The sequence below is a fragment of the Dipodomys ordii genome, unplaced genomic scaffold, assembly GCF_000151885.1.
Source record: "Dipodomys ordii isolate 6190 unplaced genomic scaffold, Dord_2.0 Scaffold16, whole genome shotgun sequence".
NCBI lineage: Eukaryota > Metazoa > Chordata > Mammalia > Rodentia > Heteromyidae > Dipodomys > Dipodomys ordii.
This window is the reverse complement of record NW_012267232.1, coordinates 17,230,852-17,248,034: the sequence shown is the minus strand read 5'-3', so window position 1 is coordinate 17,248,034 and position 17,183 is coordinate 17,230,852. Positions and strand designations below refer to the sequence as shown.

The 17,183-nt window shown below is 42.4% G+C and overlaps 1 protein-coding gene across 2 annotated transcripts; it reads left to right on the top strand.

Annotated features, from left to right (window-relative positions):
- Positions 1 to 256: 256 nt before the first annotated feature.
- On the top strand, positions 257 to 16,579 carry Pax9 (paired box 9). Of its 2 annotated transcripts, none has more exons than XM_013012272.1 (4): positions 257 to 651; positions 1,372 to 1,998; positions 4,768 to 4,907; positions 14,984 to 16,579. In XM_013012272.1, exons 1-4 carry the CDS (start codon positions 648 to 650, stop codon positions 15,236 to 15,238), a joined length of 1,026 nt encoding a protein of 341 aa, XP_012867726.1. In that variant the 5' UTR covers positions 257 to 647; the 3' UTR covers positions 15,239 to 16,579. The 2 variants fall into 2 exon arrangements, with proteins under 2 accessions (XP_012867726.1, XP_012867725.1); XM_013012271.1 differs by having other exon boundaries at positions 492 to 651; positions 4,765 to 4,907; positions 14,984 to 15,651.
- The last annotated feature ends 604 nt before the right edge of the window (positions 16,580 to 17,183 follow it).

The window sequence follows — 17,183 nt, the reverse complement described above, 5'->3', positions numbered from 1 at the left end:
CCAGACAGGTAGTGCAATTTCGACGACTCCTTCATTCATCTCTTTCCAGCCCCGTAAAATGGTGGCACACCCACCTCCCGCCCCGAGTCTCAACTTCAATTCTGAGTTCGTCCCTACCCCCCTTCGAGTCACTCATTCAGATCGAGCACTTTCTTTCGCTTATTCAGCATTTTTTTTTTTTTACCAAGCCTGGGTTTTGCTGTCTGTTTGTGCCGCCCCTGAGAAGATGTCAAACACCTCTGTTCCTTGCATTTAGTCATCCAGGTGAGGAGCCAAGCCCGCAGAAGACAGCGGAAGGAGTTTCCCGGACTGCGCTGTCACTCACCCATCCGAAGCAATCAGCACGCAGCTTGCTCTCGGGCCCGCCTCTTTAGGGGCGTGTCCCTAGTGAGTGATAGACGGAGCCGCCCGGCCCAGCGCAGCCCAGCCCACGTTGCTGCTTAGATTGAAATGCAGAACTCAAACCTCTTTCATCGGGGCACAGACTTCCTTTTACTCCTTCCTTTTACGCTCTTGCCGCCTCCTCCTGGGGAGAAGCTGAGGCACCCGCCGCCCAGAGCCGCGACAGGCCGGGCCAGGGAGATCGTGAGAAAACTTTCTTCCAGGGGGTGCGGCACTGGGGCCCGGTGGGTGACCGGCTCGGAGCAATGGGTGAGTGGCGGCGGGGGACGCTGTCAGACCGAGCGGGGCGGGAGGGAGCGGGCGGGAGGGAGGGCAGGAGGGAGGGCGCGCGCGCGCGGGCGCACACACCGCGCTATTGACTTTGCTGGTGTTCTACAAGTTGTTCGAACACGCCAAGGGTCAGCGGCGCGCAGCGGTGCACCGTGGCTGCTGCTCGGTGCCATTTTCCTGGGTTTTAAGGGTAGGGAGCGGTGGCACCGGGGATTCCCGCTGTCCCGGTGGCAGTCGCCCCCGTCTCGTTTCCCACGCGCTCCTTCAGGCCCACAAAACCTGGGGCACCAACTCCCCAACAACCCCCCCCCCTCAGCCTCCCCTAGACTCCGTCTAACGGCGCCGGTCTGTCTCCAGGAGCGGCGCTGGGGATGAGGTCGGTGCCGGGGAGCGGCGGCCCCAGGACCTTAGAGCCAAGCCGGCGAGGGGCGGCGCGTTCTGGCGTCCAGACCGACTCCCCCGTCTGCTTCGGAGACTCTCGAACCTTCGGAGGTGCCAAGCAGAACTGAGGGAGGAGGTCGGGCCGCAGCTGGTCCGGGGGTCGCTCGGCGATGTTCGGAGCCGCTTCGTGCTGCAGACAGCCCGGGTGGTGCGTGCGGGGCGGGCACGCCGGGCGCCCCCGCAGCGTCGTGCCCGGGGGCCGGCGGCTGTCCCTAGCAGCGGGTGCGCGTCTCCGCGCGCCGTGTGTCCCTTTTGCAGAGCCAGCCTTCGGGGAGGTGAACCAACTGGGAGGAGTGTTCGTGAACGGAAGGCCGCTGCCCAACGCCATCCGGCTTCGCATCGTGGAGCTAGCCCAGCTGGGCATCCGACCGTGTGACATCAGCCGCCAGCTCCGCGTCTCGCACGGCTGCGTCAGCAAGATCCTGGCGCGCTACAACGAAACGGGTTCGATCTTGCCCGGAGCCATCGGGGGCAGTAAGCCCCGGGTCACCACCCCCACCGTGGTCAAACACATCCGGACCTACAAGCAGAGGGACCCCGGCATCTTCGCCTGGGAGATCCGGGACCGCCTGCTGGCCGACGGCGTGTGCGACAAATACAACGTGCCCTCGGTGAGCTCCATTAGCCGCATCCTGCGCAACAAGATCGGCAACTTGGCCCAGCAGAGCCATTACGACTCCTACAAGCAGCACCAGCCGGCGCCGCAGCCCGCGCTGCCCTACAACCACATCTACTCGTACCCCAGCCCCATCACCGCGGCGGCCGCCAAAGTGCCCACGCCGCCGGGGGTGCCCGCCATCCCGGGCTCCGTGGCCATGCCTCGCACCTGGCCCTCCTCGCACTCGGTCACCGACATCCTGGGCATCCGCTCCATCACCGACCAAGGTAAGGACTCGGGATGCGCCCCGCCGGCTGCCCACGCCCCGCCCCCACCCCCCCATCCCCGGGCCGAGACCCCCGTATCTTGGGCCCCTAACTGGTGTTAGCCCACCACCTGAAGCTTTTACGTTGGGAAACGTGAGGAGTCGTCCCAGGGGGGGTGTCCTGATCTCATTAAGTTGAAACTCATGCCCCTCGTTTCCTCGCCACCCACAGTCTCCTGCCTCATCTCAGACTACCAGACCCGTAACATCCCCCATCCCCAACACATGGTTCGCATTTTCCACCCTCCCCCGCCCCTCGCCCAGCGCCGCCGGCCGCAGCCCGGCTCGCTCCCGGGCGGAGCGCGGCCCCGCAGACGCGGGGCGCAGCCCCGGAGACCCGAGCCGGCTCGGGGCTGGCTGTGGGTTGCAGAAGCCACGGTGGGGAACTGGTTTAGGGATCAGATGAGCCCCCCGCGCACGCTGTGGAAATTGTAGTATTCGACTCGGATTCTGGCAATCAGGGCAAATTTGCTCAGGCAGGAAGTTCAAATGTCACCTAATTGGTTTCATTCTTATGCTTCACTTCATTTTCCTCGGAAACGGAGGTCCCGGTTACTACTAGTAACTTGTGTGTAGCTTATTCATTTCTCTCTCTCTCTCTCTCTCTCTCTCTCTCTCTCTCTCTCTCTCTCTCGCGCGCGCGCGCGCGCACACACACACACACACACACACACACACACAACAGGACATCATTGCCACTGCAGTGAATAAGACATATGTTTGTTATCCTTTTCTGCTGTTTTGTTTCCGAAAGGGAGGGGTCATGTATCTAGTACCCTCTCCCTTGCTTTCGTGTCACCCCCTCTCCAACCTTGTGGGGGTCCCGTGGGGTTCTGAGCATCTTTCCCGCTTCCACAAGAGATACACGTTGGTTTTCTTTTTACTGCGTTGTTAAAGACGAAACTAAAAAGATGGTAGCTTCTTTGTCGATAAGGAGAAAAGAACGTCAAAACGCTATAGACACCGAACTTAAGTCATACAGAAATAAGAGAATCTACCTCCTTAAATTCCAAGTGTAAAGTTTAAAAAGTGCAGAGGAAAAATTAAATAGGAAAGGGAGAAATAGTTTCTTTAATTATTTCCTGCCTTATGCAGTTGCCACAACATTGGCACAATGACTTTTTTTAAGCAATTGGAGCAGGGTCTTGATTTCTCATCTTCTGGTTTTCTCACCGAGTTTACAAGAGCCCAGTTTTGTCTTATTTGGAGCTAGTCGGACTTTAGTTGGAGAGAGTTTGCCCTTGATTTATAGGATAAACTGACCTCGTTGACATTTAAAGGAAGCCCCTGTTCATGGGAAAGTGTGAGATCAGCAGAAATGGGGGCTCACAGGGGGATCTCAATTTCTTAAGATAACTTCAGGCTTGTGCCCACCGACTGTCTTTTGTCTGGGAAGGCAAAGAGAGTCAGACCCAAACGTGGTTTCCTGGTGCAAAAAAATCGGAGCACAATCTATTTCTTTGGAGCAGGAGGCGTCGTGAAAATAAGGTTGACAGAGTTGAAAAACCTTTTCTTCCCCAGGGATCCTGAAGTCAGAACAAATGTCAGTTGGGGCAGTGTTGGGTTGTGGAAAAGAGCAACTCTTTATTGTAGATATTTGTTGATAGTGGATGTTAACCCTAAACAATCTGGTTTCTGGAAAATCTGTAAATATAAAAAGATACTTTCTGCAAAACAATCACCCTCTTGAAGCACAGTATCAGATGAAAGTGTTTAAAATAAAGATAAAGTGGTGTTGTCAAACTTTCACCACTAGAATCCAGAAACAAAAATGCATAACTTGTCTTCTAGCATCTGCTCTTTAAAATTATACACGGCCAATTTCAATATGTACAAGCATAGGTATTGTGGGCCATCATTTTACACTGTAATTTTCTTTGCTTCTCCAAGAACAGAGAAGGTAACAGATGGTTATACTCCCTTTCTTAACACCGAATTCTATGTTTATTGCCTTCACCTTTTATTTTTCTCTTTTTTACAAAAAACTGTCTCAGTAACGGTGCCACTTCAAATTCATTCATTGACATTTACAATAACAATCAGAGGACTAAAAAATAATGTTCACAGAACTTTCTAGATTTACTGTGCGGGGAAGTCTTGTGTGCAAACAAATCAGAGATCTATGCACATGTATTTTGCAAGTTTATCACACACATCCCTTAGTTATTTGTTTGCAAAGGACTTGGCAGGTTCTTCTGCCTTATCTATTGATGTAAGTACAGATCCCACAGTGCGGGCAGGGTTTTCTCTGGATGTGTCTGGTGTCTGGGGACCCATTCTAGAGTCAGAAGGCTTTTTCCTGCCCTGGTCCTAGAACCCTGTCACTCTGTTGAGCCGGTTCTGGATTAGAATCGGAGGATTGGAAGGTGGGCACACAACTTCACCAGGTTCTTTCTTTGATTCAGAAAAGTTCTCAGGTTTCTTTTACTTTCCCCTGGGGTTCCAGAAAGGGAGTTTGGGGGATGGGGGCAAGGCTGATTGAAAAAGAAAACATAAAAATCCTGTCTTTCAGCCGGCCTGGCTGAAACCGCTTCGCTCCGAGGCCTACTCTTAGGCGAGGGAAACCCCACTAGGCCCTGGAAAGAGAGGGGGGCCGTGCTGGGCCCCGCGCCCCTGCAGGGCCCAGAGCAAGGAGCCTTGGAGCTCTCCTGTCATGGGTTCGGGTCCTGTCGCCGGACAAGGATTCACGGGTCAGGCCCTCAGCCTGAAGTTTTCTCTCCCTTGGCAGGAGTGAGCGACAGCTCCCCCTACCACAGTCCCAAGGTGGAGGAGTGGAGCACCCTGGGCCGCAACAACTTCCCCGCCAGCGCCCCGCACGCAGTGAACGGGCTGGAGAAGGGAGCCTTGGAGCAGGAAGCCAAGTACGGCCAGGTGAGGCGGCCAGGCCTGGCCAGGTGGCCCAGGCGGCGGCACGGGTGGAGGGTATGGGACACACACCGTCCTTTTGGAGCCTGGGTGGAGAGACAAGCTCAGGCTGGAGACCCTGAGCTTGATCCTCAGTGGCTGCGAGTCAGGACCGAGGCTTCTGCCTCCACGGGAACAGAGGAGGCCTGGACTCCACCCGGGGCCCCCTCCACCCCGAGCGCTCGACGGGGGCGCGCGCGAGGCCTGGAGGACCGTGATCCCCAGGCTCAGTCCTGGGCATGGCCCACGGATCTGTGAGGATGATCCCTTTCCCCGCACCCTACGGGGTTGGAATTCACCCCAGAAGAAACTTCCCTAGGCGGCCTCGAGGCCCGGGGAATCTCCGGGACCTGCTGAGCCAGCGGCCCCGCAAGCCCGGAGTCCCGCAGCCGGGTGGGACCCCAGGACCACGGCACCTCGGCCGGTGTCCCCACGCTGGCTCCCAGCGACTAGCTAGGCTTGTGTGTTGGGAAGGAAACAAACAACCAGATATAAACGTAAGAAAGCTACTATTCTCCCCCCCCCCCCCATTAAAGGTCACATCGCTGTCTCCCAAGGGAGGTTAGTGAGAAAACCTCAAATTATACGGACTGGCTGTGGCCGTTTAATTTTTCTCTCCCCTCCGTCCCTCCCCTCCTGCTTTCCAAAAGAAAAGTTCAAACACTCGTGTGAAAGGCTAAGCAACCACCACCACCAAACCCCGAGTCGGAGTCGAAACCCATCAGTATGGCTAGAGTCATGAGTTCAGAACTCTCAAAAACCGGACTTGAAGGCAGCAGCGTAGATTCCCCGAATAGACTTGGGTAGGTTGGTAATGTTCTCAGTCTTCAAACTCCAATCCCAAAGCCTCAGTACACTTTCATTTTTATGATGTCTTAAACTTGCAACGTTTCTTTAATATGTCCAAATCAGCTTGGTAAAATTAAGTCGAATTTATTATTCATTGGGGGAAAAAATCCTAGTCGTTATTTTCCCTAATAAATCCTATTTTTCACTTCCCTTTCCCCTCTTAGATTTTGTTGAAGCAGAGTTACAATGGGTATAAGTAGCCATTGCACCACAAATGAAAACACCAAATCTATTTCTACTGTCAAGAATGCTAATGAGATAGTCTGTCAAGTTTGTCATTTTCTTTCACAAAGGGGCTTGCCTCTAATTCACTGCTCACAGAGTGAGGCAGCTATGTAAAATGGCCAGGAACACCCAGCTTTTTGCATCCCTACTTCTCTAGCAAGCTATTTCATTTTGAAAGTCCATTTCTTCATCCTCAAAATAAGCATGTGATAGACCCAACCTCAAGGGGTCTTCCAAGGATTCAGCGAGACAATGCAACCAGATGGCACAAAGTAAGTGTTCATTAAATATTACCTCAGGTGATGAATGGGAGTTAGACATTGACTTTTAAAAACAAGCTGTATTTATAAGAATATGCTTTGTTTAGATAGCTCATAGTTTCAAAAAAAATAGCAAAAAGCCATTTTGTGATGAACAATGCTCTCTATAAAGCCCTGGGTGGAGGAGCAAGCATTTACTAGGTGCTTTTTATTATAGCTCCTTATCCCTTGGAATAAGAATTCCCCTGTGTAATTGAGAGACCCAGCTTGTCAACAACAACAAAAGGAAAAAAACCTCGTTATTTTAATTTTTACCTTCTCAACGTGGCAGTGAAGCTCTTTAGAAATAGTTAGTTTATAATATATTTTTCAAACCAAACTGACAATTTGTTTCAATTCAAAAGTTAAATCAGTTTGAAATAATCTACTCTATGGGTTCTGAACATTATAAAATCCATTGGATTTATACATTGTATAAGTCATTGAAGTATCATTCTAGTAAAAATCAGAAATTAAGAAAAATGAATGGCCAAATCAACATTGCTGTAAATAATTAGAACAAGTTTTTTTCCCCTGAATGAAAGATACTCATATCAAACTAATATTTCAAAAGTTCTTACTTGCAGTATGCTATTCTGTATTGCAATAGGTAGATAATGCGAATGTCATAAAATTGCAAAGCCTGGCAACTTTCTAAGAACAATATACTGCTTAATCTGAAGATATGCTAATGAAACAGGTTGTGTCAGTTGTTGAGCACTTAAAAAAAACTTTAGTGATTGAGGCTAAGATTATATATTAATAGTTGCTCATAATGCAAAGATAAAGTATGTAGCATATTTGTGCGTTCTCTTGCTAGTTAGTATTCGAGGCTGTTCTAACTTTAGATGTTATTTTTTGAAATAGCATCAGCATACACCAACCAAAATATAAACTCAGGTAGCATTTACCCCTCATTAAAGCTTGACAGTCTTTGAGAAAGAAAAACTGAAATAAAAACCAATCCATTTCATACTTGCAGGGCACTTACTGTTGATATTAAATAGGTTGATATAGTCATAGCAGTTTCATTTTCATAAGCAAAATGAGGGCTAGAGCTTAGAGCATATTTTCTAGGAAGACACTTATAAAATTATCAAAAGACTTGACTTACTGATACTATTATCTTAATTTAGAGTTTCTATTTTTGGCCTCAACAAAAGATGCCTGATTCTTAGCAACTAGAGCTATTTCAGCTATAGTCTTATACTTTTGTTTTTGTAAAATAACTTCATATTCATATTTGTCTTACATTAATATTACACTCTAATTGATATATGTAATGTTATTCAGAAGGTTTTGCTGTCTAAGTCAGAGTGAGAAATTATTTATTTATTGTAGCACATTTCAACCCATATTTAATATTGGGCAAGAAATCTTTAACCTCATATAATTCTGAAGGCAATAATGATATATGGCTCCTAATGGCTCTTTAAAGCATAAAAACTCTGTTGAATACAATCAAATGGAAAAATAACACTAAATAGAGAAACATGGAGATTCAAATATATTTGCCCTTTTACATGGAATTTAGTGAATTAATACTTTTTTAGTTCATACATAAATATATAAAACTTTGAAAATGTTTCTACAAATAGACCTACTTTCTCACAAAATTTCGCATATCTGGTACTCTAATCAGAACAATAGATTTATGAGTTTTCAGTATTGATATTTGAGTTTGCATATACTTAGCAATTTTAATGTAACATTAGGTACAAATGAATATGTCAGAAAAAGAGAGTGACTTATAAGTTCTTGAAAAGTTTGGAATCAAACAAGTTGTAAAAATAGTTGAAAGATACAGAAATTCTCCTGAAGCATTTACTTGTACATTGTTTAAAGCCAAGATTCTTTGTCAGAAGCCTGAGTATAATTTTCTCATGTATCATTTAAAAACCTACCTGTTTTTGTAAACTTGCTGTTAACATGAAGGCAGAAATGAAGTTGCATTGAATGTTAACAGAGTTAACTTTTGTTGACTAATTTACAATTTTATAGAGAATGAAATTTTGGGCAAATTCTAAGTCTTTGAAATTTATAATTTTATCTGTCATAGAAAGTTTTCTTTTATCTGATTAACCGCAAGCTAGCAGTTTTTGAAACACAATGGATAATTATATAGCAGTAAAATCTGTCAGATAAAATAGCAAGAAAAGTTAACTTAAAAATTCCAAGTTCAAAATAACTAGAAGATTCTGAATGTTCTCACTACAAGTAAATGAATTAATGTTTGAAGCATTTGATGGGCTAAATGATTTGATCTTTACAGAAGATATGCATGTACAGAAACATCACACTGTACCCCATAAACATGTACAATTGTTATGTGTCAATGAAATTCAAATAAAACTTGAAAAATAAAAACTTAAGGCTTCATTCACACAGTAACATTCTAGAAATACAATTTACTGGGGACACCAGATGGACACATGTAGTTCTACAGTATGATAATGAAATATCATTAAGATCATTTGGGATAAGTGTTGAGACCATTTTTATAAGTATTAATTCATTGCATCAGCTTTGTTTTACTAGGTTATTATTGAATGAAGAAAAAGTGATTTCAGTCAGGAAAGTGATTCAGAAAGTGTGCAAAAAAGAAAAAAAACACCTTGTTTATTTTCAGATTTGAAATTTGTTTTTTATGATACCAAGATTAAGTTCTAGGTGAAGTACATCCCTGTGGGGAGATCTGCTTTATCATAAAGCCAAGGTAAACTCATTTATTAAAAGAGAAAGACCTGGTAGATTTGATGAGTAGATGACAGACGATGTGCAGAGAAGCTGACACTGTTGTTTGCATTTTCAAGACAGAAAAAGTTCAGTAGACAATTCCTAGAATTGGAAAAATAGCCTATAACCTCTAATTGCCAGACAGTGGTCAGACCAGTTTTTCTCTTCTTCGTGATCACAAATGTTTGAAAACTAATATATTTCCATTTTCTTGGAGGGAAAGGAATAAATGGAACAATCTTAAATCAAAGAGTGAAATGGCTGAGGTTAGAACTTTATTTACATTTTCTAACAGCTTTCTTCATTTTGCTTGCGTAAGTATAATGCTTGTTCTGTGATAAAGGGTGTCTGGCCTTTTTGTTTTGTTCTTAAAGCAAGAGTATGCCATCTTTTGCTTTACAAACCTACTTGTGCTCATGGAATGCCTGTGTGTCCCATTTTGTGAAGACTCATGATGATTAAGACAAGTCCCTCTCCTCAAAACAGTTTCTAGGGACTGGGAAGGTGGCTCAGTGGTAGAGTGCTTGCCTTGTATGCCTGAGGCCCTGGGTTCGATTCCTCAGCACCACATAAGCAAAAAGAAAAAAGCCGGAAGTGGCGCTATGGCTCAAGTGGTAGAGCACTAGCCTTGAGCTGAAGAGCTGAGGGACAGCGCCCAGGCCCAGAGTTCAGGCTGCACGACCGGACCCCAAAAACCAAAACAATGAAAACAGTTTCTAATCTAGTTCTCTGATAATACACCACTACAGCATTTCAAAATACTCAAGTTTCCTCTTCTTCCTCTTCCTCCTCCTCCCCCCACCCCCTCCTTCTTTTTTGGTGCTGTATGTGGGGCTTAAATTCAGGGCCTGGCACTGTCCCTGAGCCTTTTGATCAATGCTAGCACTCTCGATTCTGAGCTACAGCTTGTTTTTTGGGGGGGTGAGGGGTAGTTAATTGAACATCAGAGTTTCCTAGACATTCCTGCCTGGGCTGGCCATGATTCTCAGGTCTCAGCTTTCTGAGTAGCTAGGATTACAGATGTGAGCCAATGATGCCTGGCAAGGTATATATATATATATATACACATATATATATGTATATATATATGTATATATATATATATATGTAATTTAAACTGGCAAATGGACTACTTTTTTCTTTTAACATTTCTAGAACAAATGAAAGGAAATTTTGTACTTCATTCTTCTTAAAACACCTTTAACTGGCAATACATTACATCTTATATCTAAGTAATCTCACTTAACTTCAATTTACCAAAATATTTAAATTAAAATATTTAAATTAAAATATTTAAAGAAAACAACTTACTTTCTCTGAGATATACAATTTGATCTGTTTTGCTTTGTATTAGGAAATCTCATTCTGAAAGTGAGCTAGGAGATAGTTCAGTACATGGAGAAGTACAGTGCATTAGAGGGGACAATACATATGGCGTTCCTGGAAGATCTACATGAAAAAAGGAGTTGATGGATTGAAGTCTTATTTATGAAATATTTAGGTAAAGTCATTTTCAAAAATGAGATTTCCATTACATGCCCATTGCTAGGGTTTCATTTGAAAAATTTGTTTACTCTTCCCTGGGGAGTCCATATGTCGGGTGATTTATAAATCATATTTACAATCCAATTAAATAGAGCAATTTAACATGTTTGCTCCCACTATATTTATGGTGTGCATTTAGTAGTCTCTACTCTGCCTAACTAGCTTTTCAGATTAATTACATGCTCTTCACTGAAAATGCTAAACAGATTTGGGAAGTTTAAGTCATGTACTCTTTTACTGGAAAGAATAAACAAACATCAATGCTACCTGTAGTTGTTTTCCTTTGCGGTGGAAAATTTTACTCTTTCAGTGATTGCTTCATAAATAACAATTACTTTACTCAGTAGAGATTTATTTCTTTTACTAATGTCAAGTTTCAAAATTAATAGTGAGAAAATTGATGTTTATTTCACCACTGGAGGTGGCTGAAGGCAAGTCCATTTTGAAGCACATTTGTTCCTGCTTGCTTATTCCTGTTTCATAATATCTAAATCTGAACTTCCAAAGTAAAATGAAAAATTAAGACAAAATTCTTCCACACAAATCTAGGTCATTCCTTAACCTGAGGGTAAATTGAGAGCTGCTTTTCCTACTAAGGTTAAAGATTTGTTTTTATTTTTTAAAAGCAAACCTTTTAACATCTCCTTAATTTTTTTGTTGTTGTTAAGATCAAGTCACCTTTTTCTGAGTTTTTCTTCCTATGCTTTCTTCAGTGGAGGCAGGATTGTACCACTAAATTAACACTAAATATATAATGTGGATTTTATAGAACTTGTACAAATCTAATACACTGATAATAATATAAAACAGATTTGATACTTTAAGAAATTGGGCAAGCTGGGTGCTGGTGGCTCATGCCTGTAATCCTAGCTACTTAGGAGATCTGAGAATCATGGTTCAAAGGCAGCGAAGGCAGCAAAGTCTGTGAGACTCATTTTCAATTAACCATCAGAAAACTAGAGTGGTATTGTGGCTCAAAGTGGTAGAGCACTAGCCTTAAGCAAAAGAGCTCAGGGACAGCACCTAGACCCTGAGTTCAAGCCCCATAGCTAACTCACCCCTCCAAAAAAATAAGAACAACTTTGGCAAATGTGGAAAAATTGCTAGTACTTAATTTGTAGTTGATCAATGAAATATAGCTATGCAGTGAGTAAAGCATGTGAAGGTAAGATCTAAAATATAATGTTTGCCGTCTTTTGAGTTTCAGGAGCATTAGCTAAATGAAGAGTCCAATCCAGCATGGCTTCTGGGGGCTATATCCAGGGGTAATGTCTCTGAACAAAAGAAATGGGTTCATGCTAGCATATTATAGATACAGCAATAGAAAAGCTAGCACCCTAAGAGGAACAGCAAGGAAGAGGAAACGCAAGAGCAAAGGTGTAAGGAGAGAAAGGGAAGATGACAAAGCAAGAATTTTATTATTTTATTATCTTAAAGCAGTTGTACAAAGGGATTTTTAATCCAACATGTTGGTTTATGAATATACCTTGATCAATGTCCATTTTGGATGATAGACAACATATGAATGAAAAAGATTAACTAGAAAAAATGTAGCTGTAATATATTAGAACTCAACAACAGATACTTCCTATTAGCTCCTCTAGATGTCCAGCTAGGTAATTGTTTTGTCACAAATATTAAATCTTTTAACATTAGGTATTTGTAGAATGTTGAGTCAAAGTTTGTTTGTTTTTTTTGTCGGTTGTGGGTCTTGAACTCTGGGCCAGGGCGCTATCCCTGCGTTCTTCAGCTCAAGGCGAGCGCTCTACTGCTTGAGCCACAGCGCCACTTCCATAGTCAAAGTTTTTATCATTACATTTTTTTGTGTGCTGGAGATTGATCTCAGGGCATTTGTTATGTCAAGCATGTGCTCTATTCCCAGACTTTAACATTATTGTTTTATTTTTCTGGGTACACATTGGCATCACTAGCATTAAATAACAACTCTGGGGACAAGGTAAATACAGATGTGATTACTTTATTGGAATAATCCCAATAATTTCTCAGAGAGTTATGGAAAAATTCTGTGTAAAAGTGATTAGAACTGTAAACCTTATGAAAGACTATAGATTTCTCTGCAGTTTGATAGCTAGGGTCTAACAAATGAGAATTGGATTATAGAGAAGACTCTTTTTACTATATGTTGTCTTAAACTTGCTCTAGATTAAATTGTGGTTGTCTTCTACCTATTCAGGAAAGGAATATGACATACTATAGAAGGAACCCCATCGGACAGGGCTGCTAAGTTCTTTGAAACATGGCCATCAAATTGCCAATTGGCCTGGGGCAAATGGATAAATTCCTTCATCTATATTCTTGTGTAAAAAAAGAGGATAAGATTTCATTTATTCAACAGTGAATGCAATAGTGTTTTTATAAATGATGCTGTACTACAGCAAAAAAATGTTTTAATTTCAGCTGAGTGCACTAGGACACACCTACAAGCTCAGCACTAGAGGAAGCAAGAAGGTGGTGAGTTCAAGGTCAGCTTGGGCTCTATAGAAATACATTGTCTCAAGAAAGAAAAGTTAATTCAGTGTGAACATTGCAATTTATTTGTAATACTTTATCTTTGAAGTTGTGATAGACCCCACAGCATATAATGAGCTACAATTCACTATCCTTCATAATTTTATAAAGCATGTTGGATATTTCTTGGTGCCTGGGACACAGGAGATACTTACCTTTCTTATGAGGTGGGTGTTTTTATAGACCAAAGACCAAAAGTTAACTCCCCCCCCCAAAATCCATGAAAGATGCTTAATCACAGTCATTATATATATTCTACTCCATGTACATGCATCTGCTTAATATTAAGACGCCACCACTGCATTGCTATACATGTGGAAGGGAAAAAAGAACCAAATCAGTTAGATTAGAAAACAATTCCATGCTTAGCATGTACAAAGCTCTGGGTTCAATCTCCAGTGCACAGGCATGCGCGCGCGCGCACACACACACACACACACACACACATACAGAGTCCTAATTCTTTTTTTTTTTTTTTTTACAGTCCTGAGACTTGAACTCAGGGCGTGAGCACTGTCCCTGAGCTTCTTTTTGCTCAAGGCTAGCACTTTACCACTTAAGCCACAGCACCACTTCTGGCTTTTTCTGTGTATGTGGTACTGAGGAACTGAACCCAGAGCTTCATGCATGCTAGGCAAGCACTCTACCACTTAGCCAAATTCCCAGCCCCCTAATTCTTATTATAGTTGAATTGGACAACATATCTAACGTATGTCTGATTTATTAAACTTGAAGGATTAAGTCAGGTTTTGTAATACAAGTCTAGTATTTACATTATATTTTTACGAGGAAATACATTGATGTGTCACTACCAGGAAGCAGGATTTACTCTTTTATCTTTAGTATAGATATAGAAGGGAAAAATTAAGCCACTTGAAGAAGGGTGACTGCTTAGTGCTCATGCCAGAGCAGGATTAGAAATCAGGGTGTTTTGGGTGTTGTTAATGGTAACGATACCAACAATAATTTATCGGATGCCAAGAGAGCACTAGTTTCTAGGCAGGCTTGCTGGCCAGGGCTGCTGTGTTTTGTTTGCAAACAAAGATTTTGCATATAAATTCATTGCAAGAGTTCTGTCCATTTGGCTTCTAAAAACTCACATCATGAGCTCAAAAATTTGCAAGCAAATCTTCCAATTTACAAACCCTATATAAGCAATTACTTTGTATTTGGACACTTTCCTTTCTGGTCAACTAAGTTCTGGAGGGAAAAAAAAAATACCCCAGATCTTCATTTCAAAAGAAAGGAAAATCAGAAATAAAAACAAAGGAAAACCCTCTTAATAGATAAGTGCCGTTTGACATGTCCTTTGTCCAACAGGCACAAACAATACGATATTGTAAAATGTGGCCCATGTTTTCTTGAATAAAGTTTTGATCACTGTGAGTTGCTAATGCAACGATACATCCTCTGGGCCTTTCTTTATTGGAAATGAAAACTTTACCAACCACGACCATCACAAGGCTTTAACAAAAGAGTCAGACGAACCCCAAGGACTGGGAAAGCTGGCAAGGGCCATGTGCAGAGCTGAACAAATCCTACGAATATTTAATCACCATGAATTCTGTCCTCACCTAAAAGTATTGTATGGTTTCTAATTGTACGTTCCTTCAAACTTGTGGAAAGAAAAAGTTTGCTCTTCAACATTACATTTAAGTATCAAGAATGGGAATGTTTTAGGTCAATGTAAGAGTATAGCAAATCTAAAAAGCAAACAAACAAAAACCCAAATAAATATCAGAAAGTAAAATCAGAATATCCATAGCTTGTTCACAGTTTACGCTCTGCTTCTTTTTTAAGCAGCTATGAGATGTTGACTACTGCAGTGTGGCTAATTCCCACCTCTCTTCTTCCTCTCAGGCACCAAATGGTCTCCCAGCTGTGAGCAGTTTTGTGTCAGCATCCAGCATGGCTCCTTACCCTACCCCAGCCCAAGTGTCACCTTACATGACCTACAGTGCTGCTCCTTCCGGTTATGTTGCTGGACATGGGTGGCAACATGCCAGCGGCACCCCTCTGTCCCCGCACAACTGTGACATTCCCGCATCGCTGGCTTTCAAGGGAATGCAGGCAGGCAGAGAAGGTAGTCATTCTGTCACTGCTTCTGCACTCTGATGGGAACTTCGGCCTCCAACAGCTTCACTCCAGTCTCCCTCTCAGCACATCCTCCCCCTTTCTACCCCCTTCCACCCTCCCACCCTCCTGCCTCCAGAGCTGGCTTTATGGACTCACATCCTTTGTGCTGATGACACTTCTTGCCATAACTTCTTTTCGTGTAGGAAACCAAACATAACTTTAGGATTTAAAAACAAAATCAACATTAAGGGTGGAATGAGACATTTCTGTTGCCCACACACCGTTGTAACGTAGTGAAGAAATCTACACCCCTTAAAGGGCTTATTATGGAACTTAAAAAAAAAACAACTAGTATTTGGTAAAACCACACGTGGATATTTATTCTAAATCACCCTGAACTTTTGAAATGTGCAATTGTTGAGATTTTGCAAAATTAATAAAGAAAAACACATAGAAAAAAATGTTTCGCTATTATACCCTCTAATCAAATAAGGTAAGCAAGTAAGCCTTAATTCATCATTAGGAAAACCAATCAATAATTTACTTATTTGAGTGATCTTTTGTTTGTTTTTCAGAGATGAGCTATTATATGTAGACCCCAAGCAATATCTGAACTTAGCTGCTCCTGGTGTTTAAAGTTGGTTCCAAAAGCAATGATGTTTATATGTTCTGTTAGTTTGTAAATATGTTTTCTGGAAGGTGTATTTGTGTCTTCATTCTATGGTACTGCACCCTCTTCCACCATAGTCCTTCTCTAGCTTTTTCTTTTGCAAAAGTGGCTTTCCAGAAACATTTTGGCTGTCGGTGGTAGGCTGCTTGGGCTCTTGGACCTAGACTTGCCCTTAAATTTTATATGTGCAGTGAAATCTTATGAAGGACACTTTCTTGCTACAGCAGAGAATTAAAAAAGAAACAATACACACATCAAATAAAACAGATAAAACAAGCCAGTTTCCCATTTTGTATCCTAATCAGACAATATACATGCCAAGCATATCAAGATAAGAGGGTGAAAAAATATCTGAACAAAAGGCTCTAAAAGAAGTCACTTAGACACAAGTTTAATGTGAAATGTTTTTGCAAAGTCATTTAAAATGAACTTTATGTTAAGAAAACCACTGTGAAACTAAATTGTACTGTTACTGTTGGCTTACCTGTGTGTTCATCAATCTCAGCCCCAAATTATGTTGTAACTTAAAGAAAACAGAAAGTTCTGCTCTAATGAATGTAACAATGGCTTGCTGTGAAGTTTACTATGTTGTACGGGAACCTGTGTCACTTGTAGGTAAACTGGTATTGGTATTAGAAATACAAATGCTATTTAATTTTAACACATTCCCTTTACTCATTTCTGCAATTACAGGTCACAGATTAACTGATCAATCTTTCTAGACCAATTTATTTTCCACTTTAATGTTGGTAATAGAGCTGTGGTGTGTGTGCATGTGTGTGTGTATGTGTATGCATGTGTGTGAGCATGTGCATGTCTGTGTGATTATGTGTTGTATTTGAGAATAATTGATTTTCCTGGACAAAATTCTAAAAGTTCTTATCCCTTCTAGTCAGGAAGTTTTTCCTTTCTCCACCTGTTTGGCAATAGAAGCTTAAAAATACACTTTCAGAACATTGGTACACTTCGTCTATTGGAAAATTAATATATTGTGGGTTTTTTGGTATTAGTTTTGTGCAATAACTAAATTAGGCACCTCCCTAGGCATGGGTTGAAGATGCATACATTGGGCGATTTGATTTCTTTGTATCTGTGCTGTGCACAGCCTACATAGCAATCTAGTTCCTCCATATAGGTTTCATACCTTCATTTAAAACTCACATAGCTAAATCAGCTAATTTTTTTAAATCACTAAGATGTAAACAGTAAGCAAATTTCTGACACATTATGTTTGAGGACCTGCTTTTTTCAAGCAGCAGGTATCTTCTAGAGAGCTTTGAACTGCATTTATTTCTAAAGAAAGTGAAATCCAGT

Coding starts and splice junctions, on each gene's coding strand:
- Pax9 (XM_013012271.1), top strand. Junction 1,999..4,764: donor CCGCTCCATCACCGACCAAG/GTAAGGACTCGG, acceptor CTCCCTTGGCAG/GAGTGAGCGACAGCTCCCCC. Junction 4,908..14,983: donor AGGAAGCCAAGTACGGCCAG/GTGAGGCGGCCA, acceptor TCTTCCTCTCAG/GCACCAAATGGTCTCCCAGC.